At 38.6% G+C, this 22,838-nt stretch overlaps 1 protein-coding gene across 1 annotated transcript in view; it reads right to left on the bottom strand.

Moving 5' to 3' along the window:
• The window catches only part of LOC132267381 (CBS domain-containing protein CBSCBSPB3), a 48,649-nt gene extending 26,075 nt beyond the window's left edge, over positions 1 to 22,574 (bottom strand). The window contains exons 1-11 of the mRNA XM_059768549.1: positions 22,208 to 22,574; positions 21,930 to 22,098; positions 21,695 to 21,827; positions 16,117 to 16,287; positions 13,070 to 13,148; positions 12,846 to 12,959; positions 12,383 to 12,449; positions 4,224 to 4,329; positions 4,097 to 4,155; positions 3,031 to 3,137; positions 2,815 to 2,951 (exon numbers count right to left, since the gene is read on the bottom strand). Coding sequence (XP_059624532.1) covers positions 2,815 to 2,951; positions 3,031 to 3,137; positions 4,097 to 4,155; positions 4,224 to 4,329; positions 12,383 to 12,449; positions 12,846 to 12,959; positions 13,070 to 13,148; positions 16,117 to 16,287; positions 21,695 to 21,827; positions 21,930 to 22,098; positions 22,208 to 22,353 — 1,288 coding nt within the window. The 5' untranslated portion in view covers positions 22,354 to 22,574. The remainder of the gene's footprint in view (positions 1 to 2,814; positions 2,952 to 3,030; positions 3,138 to 4,096; positions 4,156 to 4,223; positions 4,330 to 12,382; positions 12,450 to 12,845; positions 12,960 to 13,069; positions 13,149 to 16,116; positions 16,288 to 21,694; positions 21,828 to 21,929; positions 22,099 to 22,207) is intronic.
• Positions 22,575 to 22,838: the final 264 nt, after the last annotated feature.

Here is a 22,838-nt window from a genome sequence, read left to right as displayed (position 1 = left end):
CAGATTCCGTCCTCGGTTGCTGTTTGTATTGAAAGACTCCGGAGGAACTTTTTATGGGGAGGGTTGGGGAATGAGTTTAAGCATCATCTGGTTCATTGGGAGCAGGTGTGTAAGCCTGTTAGGTTTAGAGGAATTGGGATTAGGCGATTGTTGCCTTTTAACAGGGCCTTGTTAGGTAAGTGGTTGTGGAGGTTTGCTATGGAGCGGGATAGATTGTGGAGGATGGTGATATTGTGTTGTTTTAGGGAAGAAAGGAGGGGGTGGTGTTAGGCTGTGGTGTCTATGCCTAGAGGGGTCGGTGTTTGGAAAGACATTCGGAAGGGATGGAAAGAGTTTTCTAAGCATATCAAATTCAGAGTTCATGATGGTAGGGAGATTCGGTTTTAGGAGGATGTGGTGTGGAGACCGCACGTTAGCATGTTCTTTCCCTAGACTGTTTAGGATTGCAGTGGATAGGCATGCCTTAATGGCTGACTGCTATCGTCTTGATAGCGGGAGACCGGTTTGGGATGTGCTGTTTCAACGATCTTTTCAGGATTAGGAGATGGATGAAGTGTTTGGTTTTTTAGAGTTGTTGTATAGCCAGGTGATCCGGGGAGGTGGTGGGGATTCTCTTGTTTGGATTTCATCTGCTAGGGGAATGTTTAGTGTGAGATCTTTTTTCGGATGCCTGGTGGATTTGGATGGGGTAGTATTCTCGTGGAAGGCTGTGTGGCGCACTAAGGCGCCATTAAAAGTGGCCTTTTTTGCTTGGACGGTTGTGTGGGGAAAAATTTTGACATTGGATAATTTGAGTAGGAGAAAGCTTATCATGGTAAATTGGTGTTGCACGTGTAAGTGCAATGGCGACTCAGTTGATCATCTTCTCTTACATTGTCCAGTGGCGGTTGATTGTTGAACCTTTTGCTAGGTTGGTTTGGAGTTTGTTGGGTCATGCCTAAATCTACGAGAGGCCTAATGGACACCTGGAGAGGGGTTTGGTTGGGAGCACAGGCTCGAGGGTTCTGGAGGATGGCGCCTTTATGTCTTTGGTGGTGTTTGTGGAGGGAGCAAAATAAAAGATCCTTTGAAGGAGAGGAATCTTCCATCACTGTTCTGAAATCTTTTGTTATTAGCTCTATTTGTTTCTGAAGTTCAGGTAAACTCTATTCTTCTGTTGAGGAGACTATTGAGTTTTTGGCTTCCTTGGGGCCTTAGGGTTCCCGGGTTTTTGTGATTTGTTAGGGATGCGTTCCCCTTTTTGAAGGCTTTTTTAATGAATTATTTATTTATCAAAAAAATAAAAAAAAATCTCTAAAAATTCTATTAAAAAAAAAAAAAATGAATAAGAAACCTAATCAATAAAAACTACTAAATATCAAATCTCAAAGCATTCCGACTTCATTTGGCCTTGAACAAAATCTTGAGATAATCAACAAGCCTCTAAAATATAAGAAAACTTAATTTCGGAAACCTAAACAAAGGTTTTTAGCCGAAAACCAACATGGCCCACAGGATAAAGCTAGTAGGTTTTTCTTAATACGTGGTTTCCACCCAAAAAAAACACTCCATTCGAGTCAAAAACAGACTTTTCAAACTGTTCAGAATTATGTCCTACATCAAAGACCTCTAGTTGGAGACCTTTGCTTGAGGGCATACAATTTGACTTGATTGGCGCTCGGATCGGGATGAGTAGGAGAGACTTTTTTCTGAAGAGGAAGTGTTGTAATGGGGATAAAGCCCCGGGACCAGAAGGTTTATGCGTTTCCTTCTAGAGAGTTGGGAGGTGGTTAATGGAGAGGTGACAGGCACTTTCCAGGCATTTTATTCTCAAGATCGTTTTGAAAAAAGGTTTGAATGCCACTTTCATTGTTCTTATCCACAAGAAAAAGGGGGCAGCTGCGGGACTTTAGACCTATTAGTTTGGTGGGATGTATTTACAAACTAATTGCCAAGGTCCTGGCCTTGAGGTTAACGGAGGTCATGGACGGGATAATTTCGGATTCTCAAAATGCCTTCATGGAGGGTTGTCAGATTTTAGAATCAGTCCTTATTGTAGGTGAGCGCATTGATAACAAATTGAGCAGTGGGGCTCCTGGAATTTTGTGCAAGCTTGATATTGAGAAGGCTTACGATCATGTGAGTTAGAGTTTCTTGCTCTATTTGTTGGAAAGGGTGGGGTGGGTTTTGGGGAGAGGTGGAGGAGGTGGATAGAGTTTTGCATTTCCACTGTAAGATTTTCGGTCCTAGTGAATGGCGCTCCTACTGGGTTTTTAGGCTTGTGGCAGGGGGATCCGCTTTCTCCTTTTTTGTTTCTCATTATGATGGAGGCTCTAAGCAGATGTTGAGGAGGGCAGTGGATCTGGGTTTTCAAGGTAGGGAGAAACTTGTCTAGTTAGTTGGAGATCTCCCATTTGTTGTTTGCTAATGACAGAGACATAGGCATGACCCAACGAACGCATTCTAGGGGTTTGATTGAGGCATGGAGAGGATCGCCCAAGCCCACGATTTTTGGAGGGTAACACCTCTAAGTCGTTGGTGGTGTTTATAGACAGAAAGTAATAGGAGATCCTTCGATGGCATGAAGAGTTTAGTGGCTTCTTAGCCTTATGTAGTTCCTTGGATGTGTTCCCCTTTTGAACGCTTTTTAATACATTTTTACTCATCCAAAAAAAGAGTACATATTAATTTCAACAAATATTAGGAAACAATATCCAATCAAGTTTTATCCCAAAAAAATATTCAAGCAAATTGGCATTTAGTGAGAATATATCAAAGTACACGAAAATTCGGGTCCAAAGTCCCCAAATGGTTTTCCCAAATAAAACCACTCACCAAAATTGAATCGGTGCACACGACCCTTACGGTCCTCAAATTTGAAGGCAAATGAATTTCCAAGACCAAGAGATGGATATGTCGACCTTCCCACTTCTGTCCCATCTGAGGTCATTAATGCAGACACAGATATTTCACTGTACACAACAACATGAAGGGTTAGTTGCTACACTAACCTGGTGGATGGATAAATATGGAAGGCAGTAAAAGTTAAACCTTTGGGTGTCATAATCATCCGCTGGTTCTAGATTGAGAGCCGAATCCCAAAACTTTTGCATCATTGTGCTCGCAACATCGTTAACAGTACCTGAGCTACCTTCAACCTTGAGAAATGATATATGATATATTTAGTTTACTCCACTATACTTGAACAAAGATTATATTTGTTACCACGTGCAGCATACTTCTCCCATAAAAACCAACATGTTAAGCACTTTTGACACTGGAACATGCCAACATCAATTCACACATGAAAAATGTCTACCTCTGTGTAGTCCCATTATAAAAGGCATGAGGCAGTAGTGCAGATGAACAGGTTCAGCCATATGATTATGCAAGTGATTGGACAAAGGAGCTTCAGATGCATGTAGAAAATCCAAATCCATACCAATAACAGACACCACAATAACATTTAGAACGCACGCAAGCACACAGATATATCCTCGAGAGATACACGTACACGCATAAAAATAACAGTATACAACTTAAAAATAATAACTCGTCAAAAACAAGTAAGATAATAACTTTATAGGAATGCATCTCGTATTTAGATAAGAAATAGAGATGAATACTTAGCTTTTTACCTCATGGATCTCTGATGATATTAAGATAAATGAACAAGAATATAATCACTATGTGATGCAAATGAAACCTGTCCAGGGCAAATTTTCAAATAACATTGTCTTTTGGTTTCGTTCTAGATTAATGTCTATCCTGTTAATGCAAAAGAGAGAAAATCAAGCACCACAGAACTGCGCTCCTGAAGTCCTGAGACAAAAACCAAAAATTTTACATATAATAAAAAAGTAAATTGCAGTTCCAGCATAGGACTGTTTATCTTTTTATACACATTTATATTGGACAAACCTGTCCCTCCCTCAAAAAAAATAAAAAATAAAATAAAATAAAATAAAAAATAAAAAAAATATTGCATCTTAAAAGATCAGCCGAAATTTTATTTTTAAAAATAATAATAATAATAAAAGGAAAAAAAAAAACTTTTGATCTAAAGATTGCACACACCAGAATACAAACTGCGGCTTCAGAAAGTAAACAACTTTACCATTGAAATTGCAGCATGAGTTATCTGCAGAACATCTACACAAGCAGCAACACATCCATCTGCCCAACAAATGGTGTACAAAATTAGATTGTGAAGTTCAGTTTCCTATTTAAAAGTTAATGCTCACCTTTGTCAGCCACAGGAAGATGTAAGAACTTCCCATCATGCATTATATGCAGTGCTTCAAGGATTGTCGTCTCTAATGTAGCACATTCGGGATTTGGCGTCATTACCTTGAGAAACAAATAAATGTCAATAAAATCATGCCAAGTGAAAAAAAAAAAAAAAAAAAAAAAATGGAATCACAGATCAGTTCTTAATTACATTATAGCCAAGAGACCCCTTAGATTTTCCGAATGTGAGATCTGAAGGAATTTGTTCAGTATGAGGAAATTGGCACAGTGAAAACACCCATTATGGTGAGATGACTGGAAAATTAATTCCAATATATTTATTCCAAAAAGTAAGAGATGTCAATTTATAGTATTATTGTGAAGCACGATTACTTTATCAGCATAGAATACAAGCCATATCCCGGTACTGCTCAGTTGCTCCTGCCTATGCAGGGTGCCGGGAGGGGCGTAGATAAACTTTTGACATTAGTTTGCACAATGTAGCTCCTCTCAACAATTATGATTTGAGTCTCAACAATGTTCTTGCCACCTAGTAATCATAGTCATCAAAATCACAATCATGAACGCAGACCAAATTGTAATGTAAAAAAATCAAGTAATATATTCGACATTCTCCTTTGAACTCCTCTCAAATATCATTACCAAACCTTGATGGCTTTCACAGTAAAGGGCATCCAGCTCTTTCCAAAGACAATTTTATATAATTTTATTATATTCCATTTGCCTTCGTAGCTTCAGAGTTCGGACCCCAAATCCCATAAGTGGCACTTTTCAAAGTTTGATACTCATCATCACTCTCTCTTTTATATATTATTCGTTTCCCATTGATGCTATCATATTATCTCTTTCTTGTCCTTCTGCATTTTTATTTTTTTTGGGACAAGTCTTGTCCTTTTGCATGTTAATGGTCATCTTTAGTTGGTGTCATCTAAACTTCCATAATTACCAAGACAACACTACATGTTTCAAAACATTGACTCTTTAGCGTGCACAAGCGTATTCAAGTAAAACTGTACTGAGTACTAAATATCAACTTATCTTCAATGATAATTTCAATAATTCCAAGTGTTTTCACTAACTAGACAGCAAGCAATGCAATGCACCAATACATTCATTTCTAACCACTTATCTTGGACAAAATTTTGAAAATTCCTAGTGTTTTCCGTAACTAGACAGCAAGCAACGCACCAATACATCCATTTCTAACCACTCATACATTTTATCCAATGACCTCAATGCACCAGTATCTCCGTGTGCAGACACCAGTGCATGTGGGGTAGTGACTATATACACCATTACTGGTGCATATACTCCTATTACAATTACGATTTCTGAACTCTACTGATGTTCGTCTAGAATCACTCTTAAGACTTTGGGAAATGTTTCTAATTAATTTTCAAGTCTTTTCAAATTAAAATTAAGTCTCTAATGCAAAACCCTGATTGATGCTCTCCTCGAAAAACACAAGATTTGGTGAAAATTGCATTCGTTATTCATCATTAAGATGTGTTTTAGCCTTGGTCTATTTTTCATCATTAAGAGTTTTAGGTTGTGTATGACCTTTCCATATTATCATTGATCATCGAGCTACCATCGACAACAGAATACAGTTAAGGGCAGTAACTACCAACAATCAATCAACACGGCTTGCTTTGTATGTACACTGAGAAATGAACCATCATGTGGTGATTGTGATATGTAGATCACTGGTCATTACGAAGACATTGTGATCGGATAATACAAGCGTTCAAGATAAACTGAAAGCAAGTGATTCCAAAGACATTGGAGTCCCAATTGGTGTGGGGACCATGCATCGGTGTGTGCTTCCCCAGGCTCTTGAGGATTGCTATGCATGCTATGGTTGCCGACTACTTGATGCAGGACAGAATTCTGAACAGTTCAACAAGTCCGTTTTCGACCCGAAAAGAGTGTTTTTTGGGTGGAAACAACCCATTGAGAAAGACCCACTAGCTTTAGCTTGTGGGCCATGTTGGTTTTCGGCTGAAAACCTTCGTTTAGGGCTCCGAAATTGCGTTTTATTGTGTTATAGGAGGCCCGCTGATTATTTCGGGTTTTTTGTTTGAGGCCTTAACGACATCGAAATGCTATGAGATTTTATATTTAGTAGATTTATTTCATTAGATTTCTCTCTCTATTTTCCTAAAATTTATAGAGAGAATTTATTTTTAGGCTTATTTCTAGGATTAGTTTCCTTGTGTTTTTAGTTTCCTTTTAGTGTTAGGTTTTCTCTATTATAAATATTCATGTATTGCAAGAGCAGAATGTAACCTTTGATTAATAATATTTAAATTGCTTTGCAATTTTTAGTCAACTTTGTGAATTCAAAGTCACCCTATCATATGGATTCAAAATAACTCACGTTCCTTACGAACGACTTAATCACTTCCGCTACTCCAGTTGGTATCAGAGCCTTGATTTACCCTGGGCTGATAATGATTGATCGTTTTTGCAACTGCTGCTTTCGCGACATTAATCGGGGAGTGCAAGCCCCTTAGGTAGCTGGCCACCAGGTTCGTGGTTCAATTCGAGTTCGCATTGATGATGTGTCTTGCAGCCAACCAAATATGGGTTACATTCCTATTTATCCGTGTACGCCTCCAGCCTATGCAGATTATTTCGATGATTCTTCCGATGATAAGCAATTCGTATTAAGTGATCGACGTAAATGCAACAATCGTGAATTTCAAGTAAAACTTGATCTACTTACTTTCAATGGAAATTTTATTATTGAAGATGTCTCGGACTGGCCTGAAGAAATTGAAGAATTTTTCAAATATTTTAATATACCTGAAAACAAGGAAATTTCGCTTGTTGCCTTCAAGTTTAAAGGTTGGGCTTCAACTTGGTGGAAACAAATACAATTTTATTGAAGGAGGCAAGGATCACAGCCTGTTCGATCGTTGTACAAGATGAAACAGATGTTCATAGCTAAATTTCTACTACCAAGTTATGAGGAGATAATGTTACTTATCAAAAAAAGTTATGAGGAGATAATGTATCAAAAATATCGGAATTGTCGGAAAGAGAGTCCATCTATCAAAAAGTCTATAAAGAAGATTCACAAAAAAGATAGTGGCACCAAGGATGATAATAATTTTGTTGAGGCAACGACTGATATTATTGAGGTTAATCAAAAGAAAAATTATGTTAACTCACTTATTGTAGTTGAAAAAGATGAAGTCAAGGATGTGAAAACATTAATTCCTTTGCTCAAGTTGGCAGATGCAAAAAAAGACTTTAGCAAGACAAAAGAAGATGGTTACAAGAAGTTCGATACTAAAATTAAGCAACAAGAATTAATTGATGATCACCGGGTTAATGATTTTCCAAATCAGATGTCGAAGACGGTTCGGAAGAAATCGGACTTCAAATTGGTGAAGTATCATTATTTGAACAGATTGATAATAAAGAATTACTTATTCCAGAAGGTACCAATGAAAATATTGTGGTGTTGCGGTTTGGAGGTTCTCATGGCAGTGAACAATATGATTTTGTGGTAGGCAATACTTCATGTTATTCGCAGCCAAACTCGAGGACGAGTTTTTTTGAAGTGGAGGGGGGACTGATGCAGGACAAAATTCTGAAAAGTTCGACAAGTCCGTTTTCGACCCGAAAATAGTGTTTTTGGGTGGAAACGGCCATTGAGAAAGACCCACTAGTTTTAGCTTTTTCGGCTGAAAACCTTCGTTTAGGGCTCCGAAATTGCATTTTTTTGTGTTATAGGAATCCGGCTTATTATTTCGGGATTTTTGTTCGAGGCCTTAACGAAGTCAGAATGCTATGAGATTTTATATTTAGTAGTTTTATTTGATTAGGTTTCTTTCTCTATTTTCCCATAATTTTTAGAGAGAATTTATTTTTAGGCCTATTTCTAGGATTAGTTTCATTTGAGTGTTAGGTTTTCTCTATTATAAATATTCATGCAGTGCAAGGGCAGAATTTAACCTTTGATTAATAATATTTAAATTGCTTTGCAATTTTTATTCAACTTTGTGGATTCAAAGTTACCATATCTTGTCGATTCAAGATAACTCTCGTTCCTTGTGCACGACTTAATCGCTTCCGCTACATCACTACCATAGCCTTAATGGTGGGAGGATGACATGGGATGTGCGTTTTGCGAGGCATTTCCAGAATTGGGAGCTGGATGACGCTTTGAGCTTCTGGCGTTGTTGTACCGCCAGGAGGAGGTTGTGGGCGAGGCTGATTCCTTGGTATAGACCCTTTCTTCTCAAGGGAGGTTTGATGTTTGCTCTTTCTATGGGAGGCTATCAGATGATCCAGGGGAAGCTCTCCCCTTGGAAGGTAGTGTGGCGTACCAAGGCCCCTCTTAAGGTGGCCTTCTTTTGTTGGATGGCCGTTCTGGGGAAGATTCTAACTCTTGACAAGTTGAGGAGGAGGAGACAGGTTGTGGTCAACTGGTGTTGTACGTCCACGACGGACGAGGAGACGATTGATCATCTTCTGTTGCATTGCCCGATTGCTAGAGCCAGTTGGGGCTTGCTCTTGTCTTTGTTCGGGGCTCATTGGGTCGTGCCTCAGACCTTGATAGGTTTGATTGAGGCTTGGAGAGGATGTATAGTGGGATCCCAAGCCCGTGACTTTTGGAGGGTGGCATCCTTGTGCCTTTGGGGGTGGCTTTGAAGAGAACGCAATAGGAGATCTTTTGACAGTGAGGAGACTCCTATTGGGGGTGTTCAAATTTTCTATTCACGCTCTTTTTTTGTTCAATTGTTGGGAGGAATTGTAAATCCTTGGAAGAGAGTTGATTTTTTGGACATTCTGAGATATGGACCTTATTAGGCTCTTCTTTCGTTTTTGTGGGCATTGTTCCCTTTTGAACGCTTTCTAATACAATCTTACTTATCAAAGTACAAGTATTCCAAAGGCACTGGGATCCATTGTTTCTTCATTCCAAAGATAATGGGTTTTTTAGCATGAGATGGCATACTCTACGGTGTTTCCTCATTAAGGTCTTCCATGTAAAAAGTTGGAATGTCTTTATTTCTTTTTGTTGAAAGCTAAATCTCAGAGAGAAGACGAGAGAAGAACTGATTGTCTATTGTGATGTTTATGGCCTGACTTTGGTGTCGGGTCGCAACTCATTGAATAAGCTTTGTGTGGGCCTAAAGCCCATATAAGCTCTGGGGGTTTGGGGGCTTGGCCCCGAGGAAATTTTTTGACCCGTTTTTGCTTGTGAGTCGTGGACCCTAATTAGTACTCTCTTGTAGCCTGATATATAAGGGCATTTAGGGTTTGGAGTGGGAGATTGAGACACTAAAAATAAATAGCAGAGAGAGAGAGTGACAGGCTGAAACTTGGAATCTCCTATTTTTTGCATAGTGAAACTTTCACCGGATCTTCACCATGGATATAGGCTTTGCCAAACCACGCTAAATGTTTGTGTTCTTTGTGTATGGTGTGATGATTACTTTTCTGTCGTGTTTTTTAATTCATATTCCAAAGGATAATTACAGTAGGTATATATAATATTCTCTAGAACATAAAATAAGGAAGGTGATAGGTGAGTGCAAAGCAAGGGATGTATGTAGACCTATTGTGTGACTAGGTAAATATATCATGTATAAAAAATGAAAGTTGTAATCATATCCCTAAATAAAGAATAGTTGACCATGAGTTGTATTCACGACACTCCCCCCTCAAGCTGGAGAGTATATGTCAATGATTCCCAGCTTGCTACACATGCTTGGGAAGAGCCTTAGTAAAGATTTTTTCTAACCGATTACCAAACGATACGAATGGAGTGACAATTTCTTTGGAAGTCACCTTAAAACGAATGAAATGACAATCAACCTCAATATGTTTGGTTCGCTCATGAAAACCAAGTTAATGGCAATGTGAATAGCTGCCTGGTTATCGCAATAGAGAAGAGGTGGGTCTTGAACAGAAAAGCCAAACTCTGGTAATAGAGATCTCAACCAAGTTAGCTCACAGGAAGTATGAGCCATTGCATGGCACTCCACTTCAGCACTTGATCGTGCCTCAACCGACTGCCCAATTAGAATGAGTATTAACCCTTGATGCCCAAGCCGCACATGCCACAATCTGGTAGTATCTGAATCCAAATCCAAGGACGATACTGTAGCTGAACCCATGATTGTGGTACCCAATAACACATATAAATCTTGCTTCTTTAGTCCCTTCATCGCCAGAAGAGCACCCTTTGAAACCCGAATCCCTAATGACTCCACCTCTAGCCTTGTAACCGTACCCGATGGAATCGGGTGTACCCAGCGAAATCAAATTCTTCTTCAGTTCTGGTAAATGCCTAACGTGAGTCAATGCTCCCACTGTGCCATCGTACATCTTGATTCCAATTGAACCGATACCTACAACCTTGAACGGCACATTATTCCCCATCGAGACTTCCTTCATCAATGGGAAGATAAGAGGTAAACTAGTCCCTGTTTAGACAAATGTGATACGAACAGCCCAAATCAAGAATCCTCTCATTGCTAGAGCCACCCATAGAAATCATGAGAACGTTTCCACCATCTGAATCATTACACTTTGCAATAACCACATCACCAACTTCATAGCATTTTCCATTTCCCTTCTTACACTCTGAACAGCCTTTCCTGAAGTGCCCTCCCCAATGACAGGTGTAGCATCTCAGCACCTTTCTTTTGTTCTTAGACTTTGAATGATCTCTACTAACACACCCTCCCTTCTACTTCGTTCTCCCTTTAACAACCAGCCCCTCAACCCAAACTTTCTGTATCGCCTTCAAACGCCCTTCTTTGCAACTCCTGAGAATTCAAAATTGCCTTCACGTCTTCCTTGGACAAAACAATTCTGGCATATATCATTGTATTGACAAAGTTTTCATACGAGGGTGGTAGAGAACACAACAGAATAATAGCCTTAATCCCCATCCTCTATTTTAACATCAATATTATTTAAATTCGTGATAATATTGTTTACCTTGTCAAGATGGTCTTTCAGAGAAAAACCTTTGTGCATCTAAAGAGTGAACAGCAGCTTCTTTAGATACAAGCGGTTTGCAAGAGATTTCATAATATACGCAACCTCCAACTAGTTCCAGGCTGGCATAGTCTCTCTAGAAACTTCTCACAAAACCGTGTTACTCAAGCACATTATAATCACATAGTTTGCTTTCTCCATAACCTCATCTTTGTCCAAACTTTTCTAGTAATGCTTCCTTCCCCTTCAGCGCTCTGGATAACCCACGTTGAAATCGTTTCTGCTATAAAACTTCTCAATTTTAAGAAACTTGGTCGTCATCCCAACTTCAAATCGAAAGCTCTGATACCAATTTGTTACGATAAATGTAGCAAGCCAAGAACAAATCACGATAAAAAAATAAGCACGCCACATACAAAGAACACAAAGATTTACATGGTTCAACTTAAAGCAAATCTACGCCCACATGATTCACGTGAACATCCGGCGAAAGATTTCACCATGCGAAAATCAGAAGATTACAAGTTTTAACCCCCAAACCCTAGCTCTCGCTCTCTCTCCTTCCTGCAATTTGCAGTGTTCTCTTGTTCTCCCACTCCAAACCCTTAACGCCCTTATATGTCGAGGTACAAGAGAGTACTAAACTTGGTCCACTAAATAAGGTCCACGACCCACAAGTGAACAAAATTCAGGCCACAACATCACCCAACTATCCCTAGCCACAGGACAATGCAACAAAAGATTATCAACTAACTCGTCATCTCTTGCCCATGCATCACCAGTAAACCAAAACAAATCACCTAATTATAACACACTTTTTGATCAAAGAAAATGCCACCACAAGTCCCAACAAATAAATCTATTCAAAACTACACAATGAAATTAATGCTTATTTACACATCAAGCCCCATCAACCTCAAAATCGCTAGTATCCAAATACGAGGCAAATCAACCAGCAAAGTGTGAATATTTAAAACCCATGTGAAAAGACAAGTAGTCACCAGAATGTTCAAAAGAATATGCAACTAAAAAAATTCAATTTATGTCTTGAGAATATTAAGTTAACATTATTGAAATTGTCTGAAAACCTACTAATTAATCCTAGTGTAACAAGAGCAGACGAAAACAGATGTATAATATTGTTGAAATGGTAAACAATAAAATAATAAGAGTTTCCGGTAAGAACCTTTTCGACTAGAGTCAACTCAGGAGAAAGATTTTGGGCCACAACTCGCATTAGTATATCTTTTGAACTGCAGTTCAGTTGCAAAAAACCGTCATAACCACAAGCAATGACAAAAAGATTCAATTTTAGACACAAACACACATAAATGTGCAACCTCAAATAGATTTATGTAACATAAAACTTTCTCAAGTTGCTGGTTCCTTTTCCCTCTTTCTAGATGTTCTACAATCCAAGTCCCCTTTTCAGAACTTGGGCTGCAAACTGTTTAGAATTTTTGAATTACCATTTTCCAATTGAATTAAAATACAGCAACTCATTTGACTGGAAGGCTAGTTGTAAAAGTATGTACTTTTTATTTTACTGTTTACACATTGAATGCTCATCTTCTAGAAGAGAAACAATCTGGGTCTGATTGAGTATTAAAAGAAGAATCAAAAGAGGATGCTGAGAAGAAGAGAAGTACGTCAGAATTCCCTGAATCTTGTTCCCCGTCACAATAACAACAGAATTTACCCGCAACTCCCTCATCTTTTTAGCAGCAACGTGGACAGGATCTGAAGGTAATACGAGTGCAACCCTGAAAACATCATAAAGATATAAAACTTACTAGCACCAAAACAACTTTAAACATGAAAACATGAATGATATCATGCATGAATAAATGCCAATAGGGAAGATTGAGATTACTTGGCATTATCGGCAATAATACTTGACAAAGAAGGCTTGAACATCCGGTCCCTAAGTGTCTCTATAAAAGCATATGGAGCTGAAATATAGGATGAAAACCCAGCAAAAAATTAAATCTTATCAAACTTACTTGAAATTCTAAGAAAATAAAGATATATACCAGATTAATAGCATATGTGGCAACCTTAACACAATTACTCGAGCTCTGGCAACACGAAATAATTAATATAATAAAATAAAATTCATAAGGAAAGAGCACTATTGCTTCCCATGATAAATCCCTAAGACTTTATTTCCCTTACCTATCAAAAAAAGAAAGTGCGCTATTCCACGAACATGGAAATAGATAGTGTACAATCAAAAAAAAAAAAAAAAAAAAACCAATAAGAAAGTCTGGTCCCCTAGGAAGCATGGAAACGTCTACGAATGAGCCATATCCGTATTGTATCCATGTTGGACACCGATGCTTGACAAACACTCCTTGTATGCACCCATGATTTTAAAATAAATTTAATTATTTTGGGCACTTAGCAGACACTTCACTGACTTTGCCGACTATCCGATACTTGGCCGACACTTCTTGGAAGTCCCTAACAAAAGTCTTGCATCTAGAGTAACCATGTTTGGCAATTTTGAAATAATATCAACACATTTCAAAGTGTCCAATTTTTTTTTTAAAAGAAAAATCTTCTTGGACATGTTTCTGAAACCATATATGTGTAAATGTGTCCATAATTTTAAAATAAATTTAATTATTTTGGCCACTTAGTGGACACTTCTCTGACTTTGCCGACTGTCTGATACTTGGCCAACACTTCTTGGAAGTCCCTAACACAAATCTTACATCTAGAGTAACCATGTTCAGCAATTTTGAAATAATATCAACACATTTCAAAGTATCCAACATTTTTCTCTGAAGGAAAATCTCCTTGGACTCGTGTCCGACACTTTGATATAATTTTTAAATAAATTTAATTATTTTGGGCACTTAGCGAACACTTAGCTGATTTTCCCGACTATCTGATACTTGGCCAACACTTCTTGGAAGTCCCTAATACAAGTCTTACATCTAGAGTAACCATGTTCGGCAATTTTGAAATAGTATCAACGCATTTCAAATTGTCCAACTTTCTTTTTTTTAATACTTTCAAAAAAAAAAACTTTCTTTTTTTAAAGAAAAATGACATTATACACATTATCACGAGTGATGCATACATTGATACTTCAAGCCTCCCCACTTATTTCCTCTCTCGGTTCCAGATTCCCTTTTCTGTGGCTGAGAGAATTGAGAGGTTGCAACGGAATCTTTCTTTAGGGAGGCGTGAGGGAGGAGTTTAAGTTTCATCTAGTTCACTAGGAGCAGGTTTGCAATCCGATCCGAGTCGGAGGTTTGGGTATCAGAAGATTGGTGTTGTTCGATAAGGCTCTTCTCGGGAAGTGGTTTTGGAGATTTGGGTTATAGAGGCATAGGCTATAGAGGAGGGCGGTTGTGAGTAGATATGGGGAGGGGAGAAGAGGTTGGAGCTCCCTCGAGGTGCGTATTCCAGGGGTTGCTGGGCCTTGGAAGTCCATTTGGAAGAGGTCAGATGATTTTTCTAAACACATGAGATTTCAGCTGTGGTTCCATTTCTGGGAGGATGTTTGGTGTGGAGATCACTCTCTTGCTCTCTCATTCCCTCGGCTCTTTAGGATCGCCACGAATAGGCAGGCCATGGTGGTTGACTGTTTCACGAGGCACTTCCAGGATTGGGAGATTGAGGATGCCATTGGTTTGTTGGAGTTATATCACCAAGAAATCATAGGTGGAGAATGGTTGGGTGTGGATTCCTGCTTCTCAGGGTTTTTTTGATATTCGGTCCTTTTATAGATGTCTCAGTGAGAGGCTTGGGTCTCCTTTCCCGTGGAAGGCTTTTTGGCGCTCTATAGCCGCCCTCAAGGTGGCCTTCTTTGCTTGGACACCTGCGTTAGGGAAGATCTTGACCTAGGATAATTTGAAGAGAAGGAATCAGGTCGTGGTCAACTGCTGCTGCATGTGCCTTCGAGATGAGGAGCCGGTGGATAACCTTCTTTTGCGTTGCACAATGGCCAGGGATTGCTAGGTTTTGATTTTGGTTTGTTTGGAGTTCAGTGGGTAATGCCCAGGTCCACCAGAGCGATGATTGAGGCTTGGAGAGGTTGTACAGCGGGCGCCCATGCCTGGGATGTTTGGAGGGCTACAACTTTGTGTATTTGGTGGTGTCTTTGGCTCGAAAGAAACAAGAGATCCTTTGAAGGAAAGGAGAACCCTATTCCTATGCTTAGGTTCTCTATCATTTCTACTCTTTTTTGTTGGGTTGTAGGGAGAAATTATAGTTCTTTTGAGAAAATTGTAGATTTTTTTGGACTCTTTGAAAGTTTAGAGGTCCTATTTGGCCCCCTTTCAAGCGCTTTTTACACAATTTTACTTATCAAAAAAAAAAACCTTCGGAGAGTAAGGCTGGTAATACATCTAGGTCAACATGGCAAAACTCGTCATTATCACTCCATGTAAAATCTGAAACCAGATGGTCTCTCATTGAACAAGATAAAATCGAATATCGCCGATACGAGGACTATCACCCTGATGGTCAAGAATATCATAGAGCAAGTCCCTATATGATGGACCTATGTTACCTAGACTCGAGTACATGTATCTGCTGCAGGTATGTATGCAAGTTTCAGACATATCAAAATCCCATAAAAAAGGACAGGGACATTGCTAAATATTATCTAATATTTTATTTATTTTTATAGAGTAAAAATAATTTTTTAAGTTACTTGGTGTTTAATTTAGGCATTTTACAAGTTTTGAAGCAATAATATAATAAAATCGAATTATTAGATATGGTTCAAAAAGGTTATTTCAAAACCATTTTTTTAATGTTACGAGGAAGTTGATCGACATTATACATAATTGAGCATGTCATAGGGACAATAATGTTTCTACCAACATTCTGTGTAAGCATTCATGAGTTCAGCAACCATCTTTTGCACGTAAATCCTACGTTATAAATCCATTGTCAACTAACCAGAGAAATTGCTTCCCCACTGGCGTTCCACTCCTTCAACAGCTGCTGCAATGGCACTACCCTGCTCTGCGGCCTTCTCCATTCTGGATATAGCATCATATAGGCACTTTGTAATATCCAACAAAGCAATAACTTCACCATTTTCTACAACAGGGAGGTGCCTAAATTTTCCTGTTAATCAAAAATGAGTAACTCAGACCATCTACAAATACTTCACCAAAAACAAGCCCATAGAATGAATATACTGAACTTAAAATTAACATGATAACCAGGAGATATTTTGACGGGAAAAAGAAGCCTGTTTCTATGCTTAAGTTCTCTGTTATTTCTACCCTTTTTTGTTGGGTTTCAGGGAGAGATTATAGATCTATGGAGGAAATTATTGTTTTCTTGGCCTCTCTGAAGGTCCAAGGAGCCCTTTGGCCCTTTTGTTCCTTTTGTTTCTTTGGGCTTCGCTCCCCTTTTTGAGCGTTTTTAATAAAATCTTACTTATCAAAAAAAAAAAAAATTAACATGATAACCTACAGTACACTCCACTGGAGAAAATGTCAAAATAGTTTAGAAAGAGGAAATCAAAAGATATTCATAAGCTACAGTATACCCCTTTGGAAAATATATACACAGTTTAGACAGGATATTAAATGAGACAGAAAGAAAAGACAAACAAGACCACTCAACTGCCCCTAAAAAAAAGTATATGGACCAAGTATAGATGACAAGGCTATTGGCCATAGAAAAACTACAAATGTTGTTGTGAGGATTTGGTCCCAGGTATGGTTAATAAGAGTCACATGCTAAAGCTTCAAAGTTATTCAGTCATACGATATTCATAATATATATAATAAAAAAATGATAATGTGAATGATTAAACTAGCAATTTCTCAATTATTATCATTAATCAGTTGAATTAAATTGAATTTCTTAAGGCCTATTTTAATGTTCAAGCCTAGATATGGCAATGTATTAATTTAAATTGATATAATTACTTGACGGCCCCTGTTGGGACTAGTTTAGAGGAAGACAACATTAAGCTTCAGTCAATATGTCACCGTTGCATCATATTAACTCCAATGATCTACCCTCAAATGTATTGAATAGGATGAGTACAAAAGTATTTTACCAGCTACTAATAATATCCTACTTCTGATAAGAATAATACACTGAATTACTAAACTATCAAATTTTGACTTCCTAGAGTAATCAAAGCATATTCTGACCTCTTAGAGTAATCTAGACTAGGGATGGCAATTTGACCCGCCCCCGAGGTTACCCGTCCCACCCCGCCCCGTTTTTGACGGTTATGGGGGACCGTTTAGCTTATTTGGGCGGGGATGGTTTGATGTAATAAAAACCCGCACGGGTTTGGTGCGGGGGCGGGGTGAGGTCGCCCCGCACCGTACCGCCCCATTTAGATAGGCAAATTACTTAAGTACCCTTATTTCATTAGTATATATATTTCCCAATATATATATTAAGTACCCTATATAATAATATTAAAGTAACAAATGAATTTGATTCGAAGGAAAGTTGCAATAGTGAAGAACTAAAGATGAGGAGAAAAAAAATAGCAAATTTATTTCTACAATAAATAAATTATGGTCTTAAACGGGGCGGGGCGGGTACCCGCGGGGGTAAAAATGTTAAACGGTTACGGGGATGGGGTGGAAAGTCCCCCCGTTTTTGCGGTTTTGGGTGGGGATGGGGGCGGGGTTTTAAACGGTTGCGGGGGCGGGGGCGGGGGCGGGGGAGGGTACACCCGCCCAAACCCGCCCCCGTTGCCATCCCTAATCTAGACAAACTTAAGGCCACAGATAACTTTTTTTTTTTTTTGATAAGTAAAGGCCACAAATAACTTCAAAACAACACACTTAAGAAACTAATCTCCCTGCAACCAAAGAGAGCGGGGGAGAGAAAGAGCTCAGAATATGGTGTTTTATCACTCATATCGGACCTTTACACCCCCCAAAAGCCCCCCTATTCCTCTCACACAAAGGCCCCTCGAAATACAAAGAGGCCCAACCCTCCATGCACCTCAAGCCTGGCTTTCCGCTGTACACCCCTCCAAGCCTCGACCAAACTGATTGTAGATGCTAGCCAAACCCAATGCACCCCAAAAATTGCAGAGACATAGCCCAAACATCCCAAATCATTAGGCAACATAAGGAACACCAGCTCACTATGTCCTCGTCCCTCTTTCAAAGGCAAAACCCTCTTTCTTCAAACTGCTGAGCATCGGCATCCTCCCAAGAACCCTTTTTTTTTTTTTTGGGTAAGTATCCTCCCAAGAACCATTGTCCAACGAAGAAGGCTATTTCGAGAGGAACTTTTGTTCTCCAAACCATTTTCTACAGAAAGATTGACACCCGATCAACCTGTTGAACGAAAGCCATAGTAAATCCATCCGAGCGTGGAGACTTATCACCATTTTTTTATAAGTAAAGCTTCATTTAAAAAGCGCTCAAAAGTGGAGCATGGCCAAAAAAACAACTGCATAAAAGGCCAGACAAAGGCCCCCTCAACTCTCAAACTATCCACAAAGTTCCTAGTGAACCTCTTTCGCCATGACACCTTCCAAGCCTTGGTAGCCCATCACATATCTCTTCCAAGCCTCCCATCAACCTTCCAACCAAACAGCACTAGAGAAAATCTTTCGCCGCTTGTCTCAGACGTTCACTCATCCATTCTGAAAACATTTCCCCATTTTTATTTAATAATTCTAGTTTCCCTAGAGGTTGGGAGACGAGGACACCTCGCCACCACTAGGAACGAGCGTTTCTCTCCCTCAAATGCTCTCATCTTATCTTTTGAAATCAATGTTTTTTCCCTGGATAATTTTGATTCAATAATTTTTCGAAGTAACTCTTCCATCTTTCTTTGATTGCATTATCTTTTACTAAAACTCTTAAATCTTTATTCTTGATAATATCATACATAATATAATATGTTCTTTTTTATATTCAAAAAGCTTAATATTCTAATTTATGTAAATTTAATATGGAAATTACAAATTAATTAAAGTTCTATAATTATCTTACTCAATAGATGTATAAATGAAATTTATATGCATATTAGCTGAGTCCACACCGTGTCCGTGTCCGTGTCCGTGTCCTACTCTTGCATAATTTGATGTGTCGGCATATCCGGGTCGTCAAGTGTCAGGTTCATGCTTCTTAGAATATTAGTGAGAGAATATAAAAGAAAGATAGTTAAATCCTTTGCTTGTGTTTGTATAACTTAAGAATGACGAGAAACGAAAGGAATGTAATACCCTCTCGTGACTCTTGGAGGGCGACCCCCCTCTGTGTTTGGTGGAGTCTTTGGAAAAAGCGAAATAGAAGACGTTTAGATGGGGTCGAATCCTCCATTGGGGCGCTGAAATTTTCTATTATTTTTTCTCTTTTTAGTTGGGTGATGGGGAGAAATCAATGTTGTTAAAGGTGCGCCTAGGCTTGAGGCTCAGGTTTAGCGCCTGTTGTCATCCCAGGCTCATTGATGTTTACCAGGCGCGCTCCTCGGTTGCGCCTCGTCCTGTTTGTGAGGCGCGCCTCATTGACATTTGTTTAAAAAAATACAATTGTTCTATTTCTTAAGCCAAAAAGGGTACTTTTGGAACTTAATAAACAAAAAAGTAAACCCAAGCATACGATATAAGGAACTTTTGTTCAAAAGAATAAACAAATAAGAAAACACAAGAGTCAAAGTATTAACCGAACAACGACAGAATGAGATTGTGAGACAAAAACGAAGCCCTAGTTGAAGAGATGAACGACGAAACCACGTCAGTTCTTTCTTTTTCTTTTTCTTTTCTCTCCTCTCTCCTTATCTTTGTTTACATCTCTCTCTTCGTCTAGTTCTCTTCTCTCTCTCACTGTCTTTTTTCCATTTTTGGCTCTGTTTTTCCTCTTTTTTTGTTGTTAACAATTTTTTTTTTTTTTTGATTTATTTCTTTTTGTACTTTGTTTTGCCATTCAAAAAAACACATTTTGCATTACCTTTCAAGAAAACGAATTTGTGCTTTGTTTTATGGTTGTTGGATGCTTGTATAGTTGATGGATTTACTTTTTTATATTTGATATTAATTTTTAGAATATTTATATGACTTATGAGATATGAATGTTATTATGGTAGTTTAAATTTTCAATTGTGCGCCTCATTTCACTCAGGCGTGCGCCTCGCGCCTAGGCTCCAAAGGACCTCTAGCGCCTTGGGCCTTAATAACACTGAGAGAAATTTCGTTGGTCATGATTTCCCATGAAAGACTATATGGCATTCTAAGGCTCCACTTAGAGACACATTATTTGTTTGGACTGCCATCTAGGACAAGATTTTAACGTTGGATAATTTGAGAAAGAGAGGTAACATTTTTGTTAATTGGTGTTGTTTATGTAAAACAGATGATGAGTCTGTGGATCACATTCTTATGCACTATCGTGTGGCGTACGATTTTTGGAAACTCATCTTCAGCATTTTGGCGTCCATTGGGTAATGCCTCAGACCTCCATAAGACTGATTAATGCTTGGAGAAGATGCCCAGTGAAAAGTCATGAGCGTGACTATTGGAGGATAGTTCCACATTGTGTTTGGTGGTGCATATGGAGAGAGAGGAATAGCAGAAATTTCAAAGGAAAGGAATCGTCTTTGGCGACCTTGAAATTCATATTCTTCGTTCTATTTTCTGTTATGTGAAAGGAAGCGCTTGCTCCTCCACTGATGACTTTTTGGACTCTATTGGTCCTTATGTTCAATTTTCGCCTTTTGTATTAGGGACGCGTTCCCCTTTTGAACACTTTTCTAATAGACTTTTACTTATCAAAAAAAAATACTGGGAGAAATTGTATATCTATAGATGAAATCGTGGTTTTTTCGGGTTCTTTGGGTCCAAACGACTCCCCTTTGGCTTCGGCTTTTGTATAGATTGGGATGCATTCCCCTGTTGAACGCTTTCTAATACACTTTACTTGCCAAAAAAAAAAGGTAAAGAAGAGACGAGAAAGAAAACTATCTTATTAAACTTACTATCATACCCTTTTGCATTTAGATTACCAAATAGAACATTAATGCATAAAAAATTCTCTCAAACATAATATATTACTAGGTCCATGCTTACTGAGAGTAATATATTACAGGGTCCCTACTACAAGGATGTGGCTTTTTTTAGTTTTTGAGGTGGGTTTTCCATTGTGCCAGAAACAAAAATAATAATTTTAAAGTTTAATTCCTTTTATTTTACACATTTCTATCACAGCCTAAAGAAGGGAGGGTGACTGACCCAAATATTTTTAAATGAAAATCTGGAATATCCTAAATGATGTAACTGAATTGAAGGGAAAAAACCACAAAACAGAAATGCAATTTTAAATACCCGACCGCCACATCTTACTGGTGCTATTATATTTGCTCTCTGTTATCAAATTTTCTTGTTCTATGAAAGCCTTCTTTATCAAATGGAACAGCATGTGTGCAGTATATATGCATGTAAACAAGTTGCTTCTTCATGCACATCAGACAAATTCATAGTTAGGTAAGCCCAGCCACTGAGCATGACGAAAAGGAAAACAAATAAGGTATAAAAGCTAACCTTGGACCATCTTCTGAAGAGCCTCAATTGCCAATGAATCAGAAGTGACAAAAATAGGATTCCTTGTCATGACTTTGGAAACTATAGTCTGTTCTGGTCTCAACTCCTCTGCTATAACTCTAGTTGCAATGTCCTTAGCACAGACAAACACATAGTCAAAATTTTACAGCTTACTAAAGGGAATAAAATAGAAACATAAAAATCGACTCATCATTTCATTTCCTAAAAAAAACACCTTGTCGGTAACTATGCCCGAAAGCAAAGCATTTGCATCTGTCAACAAAACGGCATCCACACGACGAGCTGCCATTCTCCGACAAGCATCAGAAACTGTGGTTCCTTCGGGAATGGTGAGTGCCTTCGACAACCTCAGCTTCTTCACCGTCCTTTCGCCCGTAACAGACCTGACGCCATTCAAAATCCAAAGCAAAACTCTCAATAACACACACACACATACATATATATATATATATATATATATATATATATATTAAGAAAGGGTCGAATACTGACGAATTGCCAGGCGATGAGGGCTTGGATAGGCTCCCATTGGTGGTTCCATTATCGGAATGATTGGACGATGATCTCTTCACAGACGATGGATGATTGCGTTTGGCCGAACTGTTCCGTCTCGGAGCTGAAGCGACTTGTCCACTCATTTTAATTTAATTATCGTTACACGTACAATAAATATGTTATGATTCTGCTCCTTCCGATTTGGTTGGGAAAAGAAACTGCTTCCGCTCCAAATAAAACCCTAGAATTTAGAGAGAGAAAGCAAACCAAGAGAGAGAGGGGAGTATGTTAGGGCTTTGTGTGATGTCTGCCCTTTTCTTTCGCCTTAACCCCCCTCCTCTCTTTGTACGTCAAATTTACATCATCCGAAACTATTTAATTTGGAGCCACAATCCTGGTGGTTGAAATAAATAGATAAATGAAATATTAAATCCGAATTAATAAATGACGAGCCTCTCGAGACTATTGGTAGCCTTTCACGGGGGAGTGATTCCTTTCGAATTCTATCACGAAACGCGTTATACATGCTCAAAGCATATCTGGTGTAATAAAAAAAGGGGTCCTAAGTCCTAATACAAACTTTGGCATGTTAGATGATTGTCTATATATATATATTTTATAAATTTGA

This window comes from Cornus florida, unplaced genomic scaffold (genome assembly GCF_030987335.1).
Source record: "Cornus florida cultivar Cherokee Brave unplaced genomic scaffold, ASM3098733v1 CherokeeBrave_3.0.0_Hap2_Chr07, whole genome shotgun sequence".
In the NCBI taxonomy this organism is placed as follows: Eukaryota; Viridiplantae; Streptophyta; class Magnoliopsida; order Cornales; family Cornaceae; genus Cornus; species Cornus florida.
This window is presented reverse-complemented; position numbering and strand designations above follow the sequence as displayed.